The sequence below is a fragment of the Rhinoderma darwinii genome, chromosome 2 (assembly GCF_050947455.1).
Source record: "Rhinoderma darwinii isolate aRhiDar2 chromosome 2, aRhiDar2.hap1, whole genome shotgun sequence".
Classification (NCBI taxonomy): Eukaryota; Metazoa; Chordata; class Amphibia; order Anura; family Rhinodermatidae; genus Rhinoderma; species Rhinoderma darwinii.
Genome location: NC_134688.1, coordinates 175,042,148 through 175,063,127, shown reverse-complemented (window position 1 = coordinate 175,063,127; position 20,980 = coordinate 175,042,148). Strand labels below are relative to the sequence as shown.

Here is a 20,980-nt window from a genome sequence, read left to right as displayed (position 1 = left end):
CTAAAAGGCTTTTTATTGTGCAAACGTAGGAAAAACATAAAACCTCTACATATTTGGTATCCCCGTAATCGTGCCGACCCATAGAATAAAGTGAACATGTTATTTACGCTGCATAGTAAACGGCGTAAATTTGTAACGTGAAAATCAATGCTGGAATAGCTGCTTATTTTCAATACTCTCCGAAAATAAAGTTAAAAGTTAATCGATATATTATAAGCATCTAAAAATGGTACAATTACAAAATACAACTCGTCCCGCAAAAAACAAGCCCTTATACGGCTATATAGACAGAATACAAAAACAGTTACGACTCTTGGAATGCAACCATGAAAAAGCAAAAAATAATCCTTGAATTTTCCTCCAGCAAAAAACTTAGAGACCTATGTATCTCTGTGCCTAGAGCTGCAAAAGATAACGAACTGACCAACTAGAACATGCTTACCAACAGCAACATCACGTCAGGACTGAAGACAAGAGACAGCACACAGTGGGATTCTAATATCAATGACCAAGATGAACATTGCATTATTACTTCAGCTACTTATGAAATTAGTCTCACCACCTCCTAACTCAGACCACTTTATAACATGTATTTTACCATATGACACTTTTCTGTATGTAGCTCTGGTAACTTAATGTCCCATGATACTTGTCCCAGGGGCATTGTGCTTTGTCCTGGTCTGTATATATATTTTTTGCCTTGCGGTTTATGTTGCAACCTCTTAAAGCCATACACACTGTTTACGGATATTACAGTCTACTATTATTAAGGTGCTTTTATTTAACATGCAGTGATATTTTTTTATTTTAAATCAGGAGGTTGCATTAATGTGGGGAAGGTGGACATAGAATTTAAAACTTTCAATGCCAAGGACACCTCATACATTCTTGCAGAAGGCACTTTAGTAGCCAAGAAAGTATCGGACACGTCCTTGCTACTAGAGGCTATAGCTCAGACTAGGGCAGCGATATTGGTTTTGTTTTAAAGCCGCGATCTAGCCCAAGCTACAGCAGGTTGAAGTGGGAGCTGCAAATTCTTGAAGCTCTTCCTTCAGCTAGTGTGGAGTAGGAGAGGGGTGGCTCTGAGGGAGGTTCTGGCAATATACAGGGAGACGAGTGAGATCTTTGATTCTCCTCCTGTCCCTGTATGGCTTCAGATGACACCAGGGGAAAGGGTAACGAACTCCCTTATCAGAGAGCATACTTGCTCTCTGTCACATAGAGGGTGTCTTTTTTTCCAGAAAAGGAGTGAGAAGATAAGCCCTTGTCATCTAATCACCCCTCTGCACCTAATTAAGCCATTTATTGACTCCATGACACAGGCGCCTACCCACTATTTAGCAAAAAACAGTTTTGCCTCGATTTTATAGCAATAAACCCAGATTGGACAGCAACGATTCTACATTTATACATTTCTGACAGATGGAAAGGCTTTCAGTCAGTCAGAAAAAACATGTTTATCCTCTGACTGTCGCCATAAACAATAGTTTCCAAATAGTTCCACCCAATAAAATGTAACTCCTTCCAGTCGTAAACAACGATCAGATTTTCATTTTAGTTTTTTACTCCCCACTTTCCAAAAGCCATAATTTTTTCATTTTTCCGTCGATGTCCTATGAGGGCTTGATTTTTGCAGTTTCGTAGCGCCATTTATTGTACCATATAATGTACTAGGAAACGGGAGAAATAAATTTGTGGGGTAGAAATTTTTTAAAAAAGCGATTCCTCCATTATTTTTTTGCACTTCGTTTTTACGGAATTCACCGTACAATTAAAGCAAAATGTTACCTTTATTCTGTGGGGCAATGCGTTTACGGCAATACCAAAATATATATATATATAATTCTCTCTATGTTTTACTACTTTTACAAGGAAAAAAATAAGTGTCAAAAATAAAATATATTTTGTGTCGACAAATTTTGAGAGCCATAGCCATTTCATTTTTCCGTCAATTAAGTGGTATGAGGGCTTATTTTTTTGCAGGATAAGCGGTAGTTTTTAATGCTACCATTTTGGGGTGCATGCAAGGTTTTGATCACTTTTTATTCCATTTTTTGAGGCAGATTAGGTGACCAAAAAAATAGCAATTCTGGCGTTCACATTTTATATTGTTACAGCGTACACCGTGCAGGTTAAATAATGATATATTGTAATAGTTCAGACTTTTACGGATGCGGCAATATCAATTATGTTTCTTTATTTTTCTACAATGCTCTAGAGGGAAAATGAGAAGTGTTGTTTTTTTTTACTTTTAATATATATATTTTTTCACAAAGAAAAAAAAAAAAAAAAACTTTATTGTACTAATTTTTTTATTAGCCCCCCTTCAGCCAGCGATCGTTGGATTGCTTGCACTATATACCGCAAGTCTAAGGTATTGCAGTATATCGTCTTTCTGTCAAGATTCTATTAAGCCCTTCATTAGGCCCCCAGGCTGCCATAACAACCATCGCTACCCCTGCGATTGCATTGCGGGGGGCACGATGAGCTGCTAGATGGGGGGGGGGGGGAGTCGCCCCCCTCTTTCTAACTATTTAAATGCTGCGGTCGCTATTGACTCGTTACTGTTAAGTGTCGGCTGTAACATACAGCAGATACCAACATCGTATGGAGAGGGCTCGCTCCGTGAGCCTGTTCCATACTTCCACTACCCGTCTATGACGTAGCCATACGTCAAATGTCGGGAAGGGGTTAAAAGTCTGAATTAATGTATTAGATTAGGCTTAGGCATTTGCGATTGTTAATTATGATTAGAGTTTCGCACGGGGGAGGGGGGGGGTGCAAAATTATATTACCTATATAATCCTGAATATAATTCGAATACAAAAATCAGTTGGCGCATGCCTTCGGCTTTGGCGTTTAGTTAATACGCGCACCTGTGAACATAGACATGTGTTGTATGTATGTACTTTCCACATTTTACAGTTTTTTTTGAAGACTACATTATGTTTGCATAAACAGTTTTCTTGAGCACGCATTTTAGTCGCAAAGTTGAATGTTCGGGCAATTTTTGTGGTCTCCGGCAGCTCCATAAAAAGGAATGGTGCGCGGGTCGAGAATGCGCGCCATTCTCATGGTACACTTCAAGGTCCCAGTGGTTAGACCCCCAGCTATCACACATTTATCCCTGATCCTGTAGATAGGGGTATATATGTGTTTGTGGGGAAAACCACTTTAATGCAAAGTTGCATGAAGGTGCTTGTGTGTATGAATTATTAAGTTGTATTTTTATATACAGCATGCTGTATGCTCTCCAAAACATGTCAATTTTGAAAGCATAGTAGCGGTTTGCGGCGTGCAATATACATTTAACACATTTGTGAATGATGGACAAATATTGAATATCCTCCGTTTCAGCATTTTTGATAGCACAAGCTTTTATTGATGTAGATATTTGTGGTATGTATGAACTTTGCACACCCTGATCTATTATTTTTTACTTCGTTTTGTGTGTACAACTCTGCTTGTAAGTGAGTTTTCAGTTTCTTAATGCATTATTTATTTATTTTTTTTAAATGATTTCTGTTTGTTACAAAGTGACGTGACGGTGGAGAAGGCTGTTAACAGAACGTCAAGACATCTGCAACGGTCGGGTTGTCTGCTTTGTGGTGAACTCAATTTCCAAAATGTTTATTTCCTGTATTTTATAGGTTGTTACTTTTTTTTACATTTCCAGCTTAAAACGAAATTTTACGGTCTCTTCAATTCTGGTGATATTATAAAGATATGTACATGTAGACTTAGGCCTAAATGGTATGAATAAACTCCGCAGATCATGAGCTTTCATTTTTACAATGTGAAATGCCTCTAATTTTCTGTTTGGGTCACACTTTAAGCTACAAATATCAATTTTTATGCACTTTTTTTTAATGAAAAATTACACTGATGCAAAGTTGCATGTGCGCATAAAAGGCTGAGCAGAATTTTAACAATGTGCAAGAGGTGTACTTTTTATTTGCAAGTGTCAAAAGTGTGAAAATTGTTCGATCCACTAGAGGTGAAAAATGAATATTAAAAAAAAACAAAAAACACCACAAAAACCCCATGCCGAAAAGGGTTAAGTAATGCTAAAGCAGCTAGAAATATATAGAAATGACCAATACTAAATATTAGATTGCACATATAGTACGAATAGCTGTGTAGTTAGAGTAGCAAATAACTACAATGCATCGAAACATCCCAACGCAGCGCTGCCTACAGTCGTACCATTGTGTTACACTCAGCTGTACAGTTGATGCAATAATAACTCTTAAAGTTGCTTATTTCAAGGCTGTACTAGCGCCGAAAAGACCAGACCCAACATTTTTGTTTCCATATTGTGGCACTTAAAATATTGATTAATAATAATAAAACATGAATGTGACCTACTTTATTGAAATATTTGGGCAGCATTATTCTAGCCAAGCAGCACATTAGATGCCATTCTAGAGCATTCACTCGGAAGTGTCCTTACATATATTCAAATGACTAAGCCTAACTGAATTGTAAAAGAGATTTCATAAGAAATGAGGACCACAATAGATACATACCAGAAGACTTGATTTCTCTGACATAGTTGCTTGGGAACCATCCGGTCTTGCCACTTTGTGTCCCCTCCCACCAGCCGCCATCTTCTAGCCGTGTAACATGGATTATATCTCCCTTACAGAAAGACAGTTCATCTTCATTGGTTTGTTGAAAATTAAACTTTGCCCTCACCACCATGTGATGGTTGCTGTTATCGGTCATGTCCTAAAACAAGAGGATGGAATCACCATTAAAAACATATACATTTTCATTAAATGACATGTGCACTTCACAGCCAGTCTGTACAACTGATAAAACAAAGTAACTAGGGATTTCAGCTCTGAAGTCAGAATAATTGTATATACAACTCTGGACAATAAAAGAGACTAACTCAGGATCAATAATAGATAAATAATGCAATATATTTATAATATTACTCGACTGTTCATGTAGATTAATTCTATATATGTGAACCATCAACCGGTATTTAACCCCTTAAGGACACAGCCTGTTTTCGTCTAATGGACCAGGCCATTTTTTTCAAATCTGGCGTGTCCCTTTATGTGGTAATAACTATGAAATGCTTTCGTTTATCCAAGCGATTCTGAGACTGTTTTCTTGTGACACATTGTACTTTAAGTTAGTGGTAAAATTTGGTCGATATATTCAGTGTTTATTTGTGGAAAAAAAACAAAATGTAGAGAAAATTTGAAAAAATTAGCATTTTTCTAAATTTAAATGTATGTACTTGTAAAACAAATAGTAACACCACACAAAATAGTTACTATTTCACATATCCCATATGTCTACTTTATGTTTGCATCGTTTTTTTGAACATTACTTTATTTTTCCAGGACGTTACAAGGCTTAGAACTTTAGCAGCAATTTCTCACATTTTCAAGAAAACTTCAAAAGGCTATTTTTTCAGGGACCAGTTCAGTTCTGAAGTGGCTTTGAGGGCCTTATATATTAGAAAGCCCCTATAAGACACCCCATTTTAAAAACTGCACCCCACAAAGTATTAGGAAAAGCATTTAGAACGTTTAACCCTCTTGGTGTTTTACAGGAATTAAAGCAAAGTGGAGGTGAAATTTACAAATGTAATAAAATTTATAGTTTTAGTTCATTTTTTCTGTAACAGAAGTTTTTAACAGAGAAATATTTACTGGCAAGATTCTGCAGTTTTTAGAAATATTCCGCATTAGTGTGCTACTGGACTGAAACACAGGCCTCAGAAGCAAAGGAGCAACTAGTGAATTTTGGGGCCCTCTATTTTTTTAGAATATATTTTAGGCACCATGTCAGGTTTGAAGATGTTTTGTGGTGCCACAACAGTGAAAACCCCCCAAAAATACACCATTTGGCAAACTACACCCCTAAAGAATTTATCAAGGGGTATAGTGAGCATTTTAACCCCACAGGTTTTTTGCTGAACTTAGTGGAATTAGGATGTAAAAGTAAAAAAAAACAAAAAAAAAAACTGTAGAAATATTAAATATTTACAAGGAATAAAGAATAAAAAGCACTCCAACATTTGAAAAGAAAATTTCTCCCGATTACGGAAGTACCCCATACTGATAAAAGATAAATCAGCCAAATCAGTTTCTAATAAAGCTGGGTGACAACAAAATACTTCTGCCATTACAACTTTATAGGGTTGTCTCATGCCTGGCTCAGTTTATATAAAGCTTACCTGGAAGCAATATACATTGCATATATTCACTGTGGGAATCATTTGCAAGATGCAGATATTTTACTAACATCTGTTGAACACTATAAAGTTAATGTACCTGGAATCAGAGGACACTCACTTAAAATTAAATTCCCTGTGCCCAGTCTCTAAAAATAATGTGTACATTGCCAAGACATACCAAGCCAATAAAAATATTTTAATGATTTACTAGATGACATAAAGCTAGAAAATTAGGCCATTTTATGAGGCTGTACTTTATATCAGAGCAAGGTTATACGAGGTTAGGGTTAATATTTAGTTGTGCACAGTGGAGACCTTTATAGAAAGAGCTCAGAATATGCAGTGTACCCAGGCCCTATGAATTTAGAGGCCATGCAAAATAATGTACTAAAGTGGATTATGACAAAGCGACTCACCAGGCTTCGATATTGACCCTGCAATAATTTTGATGAGCGGCTGAGTATAGACTGGGACCCAAGGGAATCAAATGACTTAATTCGGTGGGAAGATGGACGGGCACACACAGAGTCACTTCCCAAGCCAATATCTAGAGACATTAAAAGAAATGTATAAAATTACATTCAGAAAAAAAAGGAGCCAGTTATAAATACAATAGATTAGGGATGTCACAATACCAGAATTTGGACTTCGATACAGATACTTTGTTTAGTATTGCGATTTCGATACCATTTCGATACTTTGCCAACAGTAATGAAAAAAATTAAAAAAAAGTTCTTCCATTTTCTGATGTGAGGCGCATTGTGTGATGATGAATTATTGGTGTATTATTTTTTATGTAACATTACTTTATGTTTTTACTTTGTTTTTTAAACTTTAATGTACTGGCATATATCTATATTACAGTACATTAGCCTGTGTACTGATAGTACACAGGCAGTTGTTAGGACATACCTAAGTATGCCCTAACAGGAAATATGGTAGGACAGCCCTGGGGTCCTTCAATGGACCCTGGGCTGTCTGCCCATTTATGGTATGTCCCTCAATCGCGTCACAGGAATTTCCTGTGACGCAATCCAAGGGGCATCCTCCTTCTCATTTTCCCCTGAATGCTGCAGTCAGATTTGATTGCAGCATTCACGGGGATAGCGGCGGAGAGGTTTCTATGATCTCCGCCGTTATAGAGCAGGGCTGCGGCTGTGTAATACAGCCTGACAGGAAGTGCGTGCGCGGTCAGCATGAGGAGATGCGGCCGGCGCTGCACTAATGAGCGGCGATTCAGGCACTGAAGACAGAACATGGGGGTGTTTTGCAGTGCGCCCACCATGTTCTGTTTTCAGTGCCGCCGCTCATTAGTGCAGCGCCGGCTGCATCGCATCATCCTGACCCCGCACACTTGTTATCAGGACTCAGGAGCAGGGCAATTACTGTATTACACAGCTGCAGGCCCGCTCTCATACATTCATGTATTACAATACTGAGCTGTGCGGCTGCACAGCTTAGTATCGAAATACATGAAATAACGGTATCGAACCATTTGGGGATGCAGAGTATCGAAACAGTATCGAAGTTTCGATGCATCGTGCATCCCTACAATAGATACTTCTAATCATAATGAAGGAAAACAAGCAGAATTCTAAATTTTTTACCCATTACGCAGGTTAACTTTTACTTCAATATTGATATCGAATATAATTTGTTTTTCAAATCCTCACTGCTTTCAATAACTTGGCTTGCTTTCAGTGAAAGGAAATAAGCTCATTTACATCCAGGGGCAAAAAAAAAAAGTCTTTATGTTCTGACCTAGACCTGCTCACATAGGTACATCGGTCAAAGGCAAGATTGACACAGAGATTTTAAATCACTCTACTTTAAGAAATCACTCAAAAGTCACGGAGGAGAATAACTCAAGAAGTTTACGCCAGTATTCTGGTGTAAAATTGCAGATTTTGGCGCACACCATAGTTGGAAATGGGCGAGGACTCTGCCGCAACGACAAATCTATTTTGATTAGCTTGTAAATTGCAGCAGAAATTTTATTCTGTGGGACATAGCAAAGTAGTTGCCCATTCCAGGCTTCTACCTTGCCCCGCCCCCCGCCCCCCCTCGATCTGAGTACCCCCTTCCACACTACCGGCTTCCTCTTCATCCAGTGGCTCATTCAAGATACAGACACCGGAAAGAGTCAGTACCTATGCGACACAGCACACAAAGACATCAGTGCTGCGACATCACATAGGTACTGATGCTACCCGAAGTCGGTACCTTGAATGAGCCGCAGCATGAAGAGGGACCCGGAGGGAAGAAGTGAGGTATGTATTTTTTAAATTTTATGTTATGGCGGCGTGGTCATTACGCCACATTTGTGGCACACGGCCAGCGGAAAGATGAAACACATTTATTAAGAGGCATTCCCCTCTTAATAAATGTTTTACATCTTATGCCATCGAATTGGTTACGGAGACTGCCGTATGAAATGCCAGTCTAAATAATTCTGCCCCACTGACTATAGGATTGAACTGCGTTGATTGAAAATCACCAGTCAAGGGAATTGCTACTTGATCAGATTTGAGAGTGATTTTAATAAGTAGTAATATATTTTCTTAGTGTAGCCCTAAGTGTGTCAGCGTTTTCTTGTGTTATAAGAAGTGCACGTGTGAGCAACATAAGCTTTCAGCCTCTGAATTAAAGGGGTTTCTAAGAAAACCCCTCAAACAAATATCTAGCCTTATGAAAAAGAATAATTAAGACAAAAAAAAACAGAAAAGAAAAACAGAGAACATTAATATAGATAAGTATTCACCCCCTGAAAGTCAATACTTTGTGGAGCCACCTATTGCTGTAATTTCAGATGTAAGTCTCTTGGAGAAGGTCTCTATTAAGTTAGCACATCTAGACACTGATTTTTTTTTTTTTCCCATTCTTCCTATCAAAACTGCTCCAACTCCCTCATGTTAGATGGGCTGGGTTGACCTGATGAAGGTGAACCTCCATCCCAGTCTTAAATCTCCGACAGATTGAAAGAAGTTCTCTTCAAGAATTTGCGTGTTTATGGTCAAAAAATTCCATTTTAGTCTTATCTGACCGGAGAATCTCCTTCCATGTGCTTGGGTAGTCTGCCATATGCAAATGTATTTTCTTAGGTTTTTCTTTAGGCAATGGCTTTTTTTTCTGGCCACTCCTCCATAACGCCCAACTGTGTGGTGTACAACTTATAGTGGTCCTATGGACAGATACTTCCATCTCCCCTGTAGATCGTTGGAGTTCCTTCAGTGTTATCATTGGTGTCTGGGTTTTATAGCGATATGGGTGAATAAATATGCATTAACAACTATTCAGTTTTTAGTGTTTTTCTAAACAAGGTTTTTTGTTTTAAATCCGCTAACAATTTGGATTATTTTGTCAGGTCCGTTACATAAAACCACATTTAAAATCCATTTTAATTTCAGGTTGTAGTGCAACAAAATAGGGAAAAAAAACACAAGGGGTGAATACTTGGCATATAAATTCTCCTTTAAAGTTTCTATTCCCTGCCAGCAAGCAGAAATCTAAAAAAAAAAAAACTGAATTAAAATACAAAAAGTATAATGCAAAACTGCAGAACTTTTCAATACACAGTGGCAAAACTCAGTTTACGAAGGTTGTGGGGAACAAGGGATTAACTTAAAAACATGTGCAAGTTATTAGTTCTAATTTTCTTTATTACTATTTCAAAACTACGTCTGGGAAATGGATTAATTTTATCCTTAATCACATTATTGTACCCTTTGGGTAAGTTTACACGTGGCGGAGATGCTGCGACTTTTACCTGCAAATTTGAGCAGGTAAAATCCGAAGTAGAATACAGTACAAGACAAGTGAATGAGATTTTACAAAATCCCATTCACGTTCTGCCAAATTTGACCTGCGGTGCATTTTATTTTTTTTTAAATCTGCAGAATATCACTTCTGTTGAGAATTGTGCGCGGATTTGTTGAAGATTTGCCTTCTAGACTATAAAGGTAAAGAACAATTCTGCAATATCAAGTAAGAAAGCGTGAAACAATTTGTAGTGCTCTTGGGAAGAAGAGATGAACAGGATGTCCGTTTTCCACCACTGCCCTGACTTGCCTACTCATTGTTCACTGCCTGCGGCTTAAAGAGGAAGCAGCTGGGAGACGACAAAGCCGGACCCCCATGTGTATACAATTGGCAAGAAATATACCGCATCTACACCAGTCAGGGCTTATCCACACGTAACGGAATTTCTGCAGCATTTCTGTTGACACTAGCAGACATTCCGCTGCGGAAAAACCGCACTATTTCCTGCGTTTTATACTGCAGAAAATGTTGCGGATTTTGCGGCATTTTTTTCAATGCTGAGAGATGGTGACATCTCCTCTGAACGCAGCAATTCAGTCCACTTTCCGCAGCAGGGATTGACATGCTGAGGTACGAAAAATACGCACCGCAGGTGAATTTTTGCGTGGAAATTTTACGCAGTGTGTGGAAGATTTGTTAATCTCACCCATTGTGCTGCTACTGTATTCTGCTGCATATTTTCCATCAGCAATTCCGGACGGAAAATACGCACCAATTCTGTTACGTGTGGATAAGCCCTAGCGCTGGCTTCTACTAGGTATAAAGAACGACCAGAAAAGTACTTGTATTATGTCAAATATCCCTAATGAAAACAACCACTAACACAAGCGCCATTATATTTACACTCACTATACCCGTGAAAAGAAAGTCATGCAGATTCCATCTATCCTTCTGCACAAGATGGAATTCTGTGCACGTGCAAGTTCGAAAAACGACAACCGCTTAGGAAGATGGCCTGAAGTATTTTTTTCTTTACATTTTGCAGTCCCGTGCTGAAGATACTAATTCTGATATCACATTTATGAGAGAGCAAACCAAGATGTAACAGACAACGCACAGAACTCATCTGATTTATTACATGAAAAACTGAGAGGAAAATAAGTCATATCGCCACAAATAGAGTATAAAAATAGCAAACTTTTATTAGGACATACAATACAAAAACATTATTTCAAATAAAATTCAAAGATGGACACTACCCCCTGAGGAAGCCATATTGGCGAAACGCGCGTCAGGGCGCAACACCTTTCAGGCTGCAGTGCGGGGCCTAACTACATTCATCTTTATGGGTAAGCCCACCACCATACTCATCATACTTGACTTAATGTGATTTCACACGGACCAGATATACTGGACTGCGTCTTTGGCAGTTCTATTCTTACTCTGGCATCTTGGTTCAGATCTTTCTCGTCTACCTCTGCCAAGCGCAAATCAAATATAGACACCTAAATACTATTTTCTAGTGATGTCATAAGCATTAGGGTTACTTGTACTGACTTGGTGTTATGATCAATCCCTAATTCCGCTGCTCGTCATTACCAGTTTATTATGTGTGCAGACAATATATGAGCTAGACTGTGTCACGTGTGATTCACACTAGGAAGTATCTCCGTACCAGATTCTGTGTGTCCACAGTGGGCCTTATATCCCAACCTTCAATAATTTTGAAGCTACCGCACTGCTTTTCCCTTTTTATTCGGATCCATCTTTGAATTTTATTTGAAATAATGTTTTTGTATTGTATGTCCTAATAAAAGTTTGCTATTTTTATACTCTATTTGTGGCGATATGACTTCTTTTCCTCTCAGTTTTTCATGATTATATGAAGTTTTGCTGTGTTACTTACATATAGCGGGGCGCATTGGATACTTGCTTATGGCGCCTAACTCTTTACCTAACCTGGTAAGTCCTTATATTTAAACTGATTTATTACATGTAGGGAGAAGAGGGGTGGGCAGCTGCCGGAAACTTCTAGAACCATTCATCCCATGGGAGAACAAAGGAGAAGACCAAAGAAATTCAATACAGCCTGTTCTGTTTGTACCAAGAATGGACGTCAGACGGCGTCTGCTCTGTTCAAAGCAGGATTGTGGTGTACGTTCGCCATGTACGCCAGGAAATCAGATTTATACGCCGAACGGATTATCAGCTTATAATGGGCCCAAGATATGCCAAGTGTATCCTTTTTGAGATACGTTTTCAGTGTATTGAAAAGTGTGCAGAAAGGGTACAAAAAAAAAGTACCCTTTTATAAGCTGCTATGTAGTTTTCCACACAATGTTTTAAGAATATTAATACAAATTAACAAACCTAAAAGATAGAAAGAGACATATATATATATATATAATAAAATAGTACTGTTATTGTTTCTGTTTGATATGCTTGTCGGAATAAATTTTATATAATGCGCAATATTGTGTCTTTGCACATGGATCTCTCTTGAATGATTGTTTATAACCAAGTAACATTTTACCAAATGAAGTATTCTGACGAAGATTGACATATTTCAGAAAAAAAGTGTTTAGAAAACAATTTAAAAAAAAAACAAAAAAAAACGCTTGGCTAATGAACAATAATCTTTAGGTCTATGGCCAGATATAAGCATGGCAGCTCTACCAGTACACACATACCTGCTGTGACTTTATTCAAGAGGACTAAGGAATTCAGCACCTTGTTGAAGTTCTGCCCTTGATAAAGGTCATTGGCCTCAAAGGTCTGAAAAACAAAACACATTTTAAAATGGTGAAGTCTCCGCACCATATTATTCATGCATTGTGCATTCAGCTTTGGTCTCACATTTCAGAGCCTCATTTAACATTTTAAGAAACTAGTATAATCAAGAAACGATGGCACCTCAACACTATAAACAAGTTACGGAACACTTTAATTCATTGCACAAAATATACATCATGGTGGAAATTAATCAAAACTGATGCAAAGGAAAAAGTGGAGGAGTTGTACGTAGCAACCAATCAGATTACTTCTTCCATTTTCAAAACGGCTTCTGAAAAATGAGAGCTGGAACTTGGATTGGTTGGTATGGACAACTTCACACCAGTTTTGATAAACCTACCACATTATGCTTATTTTGAGGGAGATTTATTGTTTTTGTTCATCAAGAACAAAAAAAATCACAGAATACATCAAATAAATATCAAAAACATATACAATACTATAAAAGGGTATTGCTGCAAATACAATGAATAAACATTATTTAGGAGAGATTTAAAGACTAATTAATCTGTACAGAAAACCAGTAAAAGAAAAAATGACAAAAAATATAAACATAAATGTCACTGAACCTTCATTGTGGAAGATCTTATAGAAGACGACGTTCACCAAACGTTGTCTGGCAATAAAATGAATAACAGGATATTCCAGCTTTAGTCTAGGCTTCCTGTTCCATGGACGTACATATAGAGAGAAGTTAGGTGGAAACAATATGATTGGAGGATACAGCCTACCCCTGCTCTGTGGGAACCGGCCTTTCTACCTCATGGAAAAAGAAGAATACAAATGGCTAATCTATATTGTGTGGCTTTTCTTCTTAAACACTGCTCTCATTTCCTCCAGGAAAAAAAATAAATAGGAAATCCACAAAATGAGCGCCTATCATGAGGTGTGAGCTGTATCTGCATTACAGGAAAATCCTACAAATGAGAAGTCGTCACACAATGGCAGGAACGCGTACAGATCAATACATTGGTCCTTGGAAAAAGCAAAGGTTGTAGAATCACAAACAGGACTATCAGCTACAAGTGTAAGGAGCCATGCACACAGCAAAGACCTGCACGCCTCCTTCGTGGGATGGAATCCAACAGAAAAAAAACCTTTGTATGAAACCAGAGACATACTGAGGTACAGTAGAGGGTTAATGAACCTCTATAGTACTTCTACTGCGGCTCCTTCCAAAATGAGCCGTAATAAGGCTGAAAGCATATCCAGGTTTGGGCTAGGACTCCACAGCAACATTTGGTCACTGTAAATTCACAACCAATGTTTTCCTATTGTGGAGAAGTAGTGCGATAACCGCAAGAATTCCAGGGTGGCTGCGCGCCATTTGCATAATCCCATGAGGAGGTTTTTTTAACGATCAACATTTATCAGCTATCCACCAGATTTGAGAAATGTAGGTAGAGCTCTATATACAATAGAAGGTCTCACAAACGTCTAATATCAGCGAGAGACTTCCCATTCTATATGTGCAGGTCAATCATCTTACAACAAAGATCTCCCATCATGGTGGAAAACCTCTGCGTGATGATATCAGGAGCTTCTGGTCATCAGAAATTTTCCTCACCAGACAGATAAGATTTTCAGTCTCATCATTGTATTGGGCCAAAATAAATAAAAATGGGACTTTGTATTTCTACTATTATGCGTTAATCTTCTTGATAAAGCTCCCTATGCCGCGTTGTTCTGTGAACAATTCTAAAAGGTGCTCGAGGGCCCCATAGATGCAAAGATGCAACCTATGCAATAAGACTCGATTCACATATAGCGTTTTGATGCCTTTTTCATGGCGTTTTAAACAGCTTTAGGCTTTATTCAGATGAACGGGAAAAACGTCCGTGCAACGCGCGTGATTTGCACGGACCTATATGTGTCTATGGGGCCGTGCAGACATGTCCGTGATTTTTCATCAGCGTGAGTCCGCTGAAAAAAAGTCACGACATGTCCGTTCTTTCGGCGTTTTGCACGCATCCATTGAAGTCATTGGGTGCGTGAAAACCACGCATGCCGCACGGAAGCACTTCCGTGCGAACTGCGTGATTCGCGTAAGAGCTGTCAAAAGGATGAATGTAAACAGAAAAGCACCACGTGCTTTTCTGTTTACAAACATCCAAACGGAGTGTCTTTGAGATGAGCGAACCCGGACAACCGAACCGAACTTCACTGGGTTCGGCCGAACTCGTTTTGGCCGAACCTGGCAAAAAAAATTCCGGTACGCGACGTCAGGAGATAGTCACTGTCCAGGGTGCTGAAAGAGTTAAACTGTTTCAGCACCCTGGACAGTGACTTCCGATCCCAATATACATGAACGTGTAAAAAAAAAAAAAAAAGTTCTGACTTACCGATAACTCCCGGCTTCTTCCTCCAGTCTGACCTCCCGTGATGACAATTCAGTCCAAGTGACAGCTCCAGCCAATCACAGGCTGCAGCGGTCACATGGACTGCGGCGTCATCCAGGGAGGTGGGGCCAGATGTCGAGAGGCGCGTCACCAAGGACGCGTCACCAAGGCAACGGCCGGGAGGGAAGTTCTCGGTAAGTACGAACTTTTTCTTTTTTTTTTTTTTTAACAGGTTTCTCGATATTGTGATCGGCATTCACTGTCGAGGGTGCTGAAAGAGTTAACTGCCGATCAGTTAACTCTTTCAGCATCCTGGACAGTGACTGACGTCGACTAGACCCATCTCTATGATGGCGGATGCGCGAAAATCACGCAGCCGCGCATCATACAAGGATGACACACGGAGCTGTCAAGTGGTTTTTGCGCGCGCAAAACGCCGCGTTTTTGCATCCGCAAAGACACCACGTTCGTGTGAATCCAGCCTTATTTATGCGTTTTTAGTCAGATGTTACATTAAAGTTTATAGTAAAATATAAAAAAGCACTACATGCAACTGCGTTTTGGTTTGTGCAATTTGAGGCAATATTGTGGTCAGTGGTCTTTTTTCCCCCAAATGCAGCATGCTCTGGGTATGGTATTTTGTCATAGGCTTCTATATAGGACTTCGAAAACGCCAGAAAAATTATACTGAACGTAAAACCCAACCAAAAACCCCACAAAAAACAAAAACTGCATGTTACATTTTAAGAATGCTGGCGCTTTTTGATGCAGTTTAAGGTTCAATGCACACAATGCGCAATATGTGCGGCAAAACCACAGTGTAAGGCCCCATGCACACGACCGTAAAAACGGGCCGTAATTACGGGCCCATAGACTTCTATTGGCCACGGGTACCTCCCCGTATGCTTACGGGAAGGTGCCCGTGCCGTTGAAAAAGATAGAACATGTCCTATTTCAGGCCGTAATTACGGCACAGGCAGCCCATAGAAGTCTATGGGGCTCCCGTAATTACAGGTGACTACGTGTGTGCACCCGTAATTACGGGAGCGTTGCTAGGCGACGTCAGTAAATAGTCACTGTCCAGGGTGCCGAAAGAGTTAAACGATCGGCAGTAACTGTTTCAGCACCCTGGACAGTGGCTACCGATCACAATATAGATAAAGCTGTAAAAAAAAAAAAAAAAACCACGTTCATACTTACCCAGAACTCCCTGCTTCTTCCTCCAGTCCGGCCTCCTGGGATGACGTTACAGCCCATGTGACCGCTGCAGCCAATCACAGGCTGCAGCGGTCACATGGACTGCTGCGTCATCCAGGGAGGTCGGACTGGATGTCAAGAGAGGGACGCGTCACCAAAACAACGGCCGGGTAAATATGAATTTCTTTTACTTTTATTACGGAAAGGGCAGCCCCTTCTCTCTATCCTGCACTGATAGAGAGAAGGGCTGCCGATTAGTGCAGTGCAATTTTGCAGCCAAAATCTGTAAATACGGGTGGAATACGGGTGACACCGGACCCATATTTACGGGCACGAGTCCGTAAATACTGATGCAATACGGGTCGAATACGTGTGACCACGGACCCGTATTTACGCCAGTATTTACGGGTGGACAAAAATACGGTCATGTGCATGAGGCCTAATACATTACCAGCATAGGCAATGAGCTTCCAGGGAATCTCATGTACACGCTACAGTATTTTCCCGCCTGTAAATTGACCCGCGGTGCGTATTTTCGGAACTGCAGCATGTCAATTCATCTTGCGATTCCGCTTGCGAATCCTGACTCCATGGTTCTGGAAAAATACGCAGCAAAACCCACAGCATGAAAACGCCGCGATTTACACAGCAAAAAAAAAACACATAAAAACCACACACACAAAAAGCATAAAAGAAAAAAACGCACCTTCAGGTGCTTGCCGTTTCCTGCAGTTTTGCTTCGTATTTTCCGCAGCAAAATAAGCAATGTGTGCATGTTGCCTAAATTGCCAGAAAAATTCTGTGTGTGTAAGAGTTTTTTCACGAAAGACATTTATCACCTATCAACAAGATTGCCAAGGGGGAACTTTAGGGACGGCTTTCAAACTTTTCAAAACTAGGCAAAATAATGTAACACGTCGGAATTATAACAAAGATGCGTTCACTTTTCTCATATATAGGTATGTACAACCTATAAAAAGTTCACCATAAAATGTGACTTCATAGCTCTGACATCATAAACTAAGCCCTATAGACCAACTCTGTCCTGCTCCCAGCTGGAGGACCCCTCCCCTAGGTGATACAAAGACAATTTAGTGAGAATATAGTGTACAACATTCATGGCGACTGCTCTATTCATCCGCAACGTGAAAGAATTTAGAATAAAAGGAGCAGCTATTTCTTGTACAACTTTTATATACCAGTGACTGTACATGAATAAGAAGTTCTGTTTGGTATGCAGGAAACGCTGTAGATACTTGGCTTGTATACTGCTAGACAAATTTAACAGCAAGATTAAATTAAGCAAACCAAGAAAACCTCCAATTTATTATTAGCCATGATGGCACGGATGATTTCCACCGTGAACCGCAATTTGTCTATACCGTGGTGGGATATAAAAAAAAAACAAATTAAAAAAAAAACACAGGCATTTTAGATTAGATCCCAATGACAAACATTTGCTTGTTTGCCATCATCCGTTTTTTCACCTCCATTAAGTAAAGACAAATCTTAAGGTATGTTCACACGCAAACTCAAAAACGTCTGAAAATACGGAACTGTTTTCAAGGGAAAACAGCTCTTGATTTTCAACGGTTTTTAAGCCACTCACGTTTTTCGTGGCGTTTTTTATGGCCGTTTTTGGAGCGGTTTTCATTAGAGGCTCTGAACGTCCCAAGAAGTGCCCTGCACTTCGTTTTTACGATCGTTTTTTTTTTTTTTTACACGCCCGTTTTTCAAAACAGCCGCGTAGAAAAACGGCCCGTAGGAACAGAACGCCATTTTTCCATTGCAATCAATGGGCAGATGTTTGTAAGCGTTCTGCTTCAGATTTTTTGCCGTTTTTCGGCCGTGTGAAGATACCCTTTATAGCGCTTAAGTTAACTTGGTCACAGTCCCACTGAAATACTATTACTGTATGTAATGCAAAATCCAAAGAATCAGGCTAAAAACACCATCTTTATTGATCCATCAGGACATAGCAATAAAAGGTAGCATTCCGGTCTTGCAGGGCCTGTGGATCAACCCTTACAGGATATGTAAACCTTTGAGAAGCATTATTTTTTTTTTTTAAATAAACAGGTCAGTCAGTGTGTTTGGTATAACTTTATAATTAGTCTTTATAAAAAATAAAAAATTTACTGAGATACAGCTGATCTGTATTCTCTAAACAGAACAGGTGTATCGTTCGCTATTTCCTGAATCCGTCAGTCCCACGGACCTGATGGGTTCAGGGTCAGTGGGTCCTGCCTGTCTCTGACACGAAAGATCCAACTGTAATCTATCACAATAACTTAGATGTGATAGATTACAGGTGGATCTTCGTGTCAGAGACACATAGGACCCACTGAAAATGACACTGAACCCGTCAGTCCCGCAGACCTGACGGGTACATGATTTAGTGCTAGATACAGCTGCCTTGTATACAGAATACAAAGCAGCTGTATCTTAAAAAAATAAATAAAGACTAGGGCCTCATGCACACGACAATAGCCATCTGCACGGCTGTGATTTTCGAGTCGGCCGGCAGCGGACTGTCAGCCGCGCGCTGCCCCGCAAATCGCGGGCCATGCACATGGCCACGGATATTATTTTCAATGAGCCCGGACCACAGAACACGGCCGTAATAAGACATGTCCGTTCTTTCTGCGGTGCGGGCTCCCGGGCCATGCACGGACCGCAAAAACTACGGTCGTGTGCATGGCCCCCTAGAAATGAATGGGGCCGCAATTCTCCCATGGATTTTCGGGGTAATTGCGGCCGCAAAAGCATGTTTGTGTGCATGAGGCCTAATTATGAAGTTACACCAAACACAGTGACTGACATGTTTATTAAAAAAAATAAAAAATGAAAGGTTCAAAGGTTTACATAGCCTTTAACATGTTCAAGTAAATAACGGAAGGTTTTCTTAGATTGTGGGCCATTCTAGAGGCAGCTCTAACTATTTGTCTATCCTTTTCTTCCTTTTGTATCCACTCAAAACACTGCATCAAAAATAGCACCAAAAACGACATGTGTGATTGCAGGCTAAAATGTAGAAGTCAGTCAACAACTGTATTACTGAGGAGACTGATAAAATAGGCACATACAAGAGTGTATTTATTTTTTTTGGTCCGGTTTACATGATGTTTTTTGGCCTAAGTTTAGAGCACACCCAGAAAAGTTCCGCCGTATAGGTTAAACGGAGACTGACGTATGCCAACAGTGGATTCCAACCCCTATAGACTATTATGGCATCCCCTTGACATATGACATGAAAAATTCACGAATAGTTAATGACCAGTACGCCAAATGTGTGCTTGTGACAGATGCCATACATTCCCATGTTAAAAAAATTAAAAAAAAAAAAAAAAAAAAAAAAACACACAACGTACACTGTTTGGTATACTTTTGTGGGATCCCGTTGTAGGGAATAGCATGGTCTACTACGGGATTACATAGTTAACTCCGTCAGGGTAACGTTACTCTATAGACACATTTAGTGTGTCTGTCGGGAGCTTTCCTTGCATCTAAGCGAAGTATGGGGAAATACGTCATGTGAACGTGGCCTTATTTGTGAAGAGAGCAGCCTACAGTGGGCCACACACTATAGTTTTATCAGACAGTTGAAATGGAAAAAAAAAAGGCCAATTTTTTTTACTGACTGCGCCAACGGTCTCATCTGACAAACCATTATCACAGGAGGCCGGCTGGGAGAGTAGCACAGTGGAAAAAAGGTGAGGGATCAACGGCGCTCCTCCGAGACTATGCGTGGAGTGAAATAGTATAGGTTGCCGGCTGCCACCCACTGCGGTCCCTCGGTACTAATGCCTTAGCACCGGGGACAAGGTATGTAGAAGATGAAAGAGCAGGAAAAAAAAAGAAGTATAGTATCGGGTATCGGTGCAAGGCTCAGGAGGACAAGGAACGAGGTCAGGTAAGTTTGATCAAGGAGATCTTTATTTCAAACGATGACGCGTTTCTGGACCGGACTGGTCCCTTCATCAGGTCAGTTAACAATGTTTGCACGTGTAATCTGCACATATATGCAGTAAAAAGAAAAAAACGGGAACAAACCGATGCACAGAAGTTGATTTTTCATTCAAAATCTCAAAAGCCGTTACGGGATTGAAACCCTCCGTGGCTGGGAGAGTAGGGACACGTTGCTACGGGAGCGCTGGGCAAGGACTTAAAGACGGAACTCCCTGCATCATTTTTATACCCACTACATAATATACAAAGTTAATACATGCGGTTTTGCGGTTTTATTTTTTGTCAAGGAAACCGTTCCAGAAATTATTTAGGCCTATGCACACGACAGTAGTGGTTTTGCGGGCCGCAAAATACACATCTCCGTTGCGGTACATTTGTCCGCAAAAAAACTTCCAATATGCATCAGTGTACATGGATTCGCAACAAAAAATACCGATGTGACCGGTTTGTCAAGCCGCAAATAAAGATTATAAAATGACTTGTCTGAGTTTTTGCAGCCCCCACACGGATCTGTGAACATAATGGTTGTGTGAATGGCTTCATAGAAATTAATAGGTCTGTGTGCGATCCGCAAAATTGCAGACGGACGAAAAACTAGTCGTAAGCATGAGGTCTTATAGAACTGCATCAAGGAACCACATGGAAAAACAATTACACCTCCCCCACACAGTGTTTTTGTCAGCATTTTCTAAGTGTAAGTTTATTTTTGGTGGCATTTTTTATT

At 39.9% G+C, this 20,980-nt stretch overlaps 1 protein-coding gene across 2 annotated transcripts in view; it reads right to left on the bottom strand.

Moving 5' to 3' along the window:
* The window catches only part of ARHGEF7 (Rho guanine nucleotide exchange factor 7), a 149,497-nt gene that overhangs the window by 104,086 nt on the left and 24,431 nt on the right, over window positions 1-20,980 (bottom strand). For both annotated transcript variants that reach the window (XM_075852516.1, XM_075852517.1), the window contains exons 3-5: window positions 12,649-12,733; window positions 6,616-6,746; window positions 4,530-4,731 (exon numbers count right to left, since the gene is read on the bottom strand). In XM_075852516.1, the coding sequence (XP_075708631.1) occupies window positions 4,530-4,731; window positions 6,616-6,746; window positions 12,649-12,733 (418 nt within the window). The remainder of the gene's footprint in view (window positions 1-4,529; window positions 4,732-6,615; window positions 6,747-12,648; window positions 12,734-20,980) is intronic.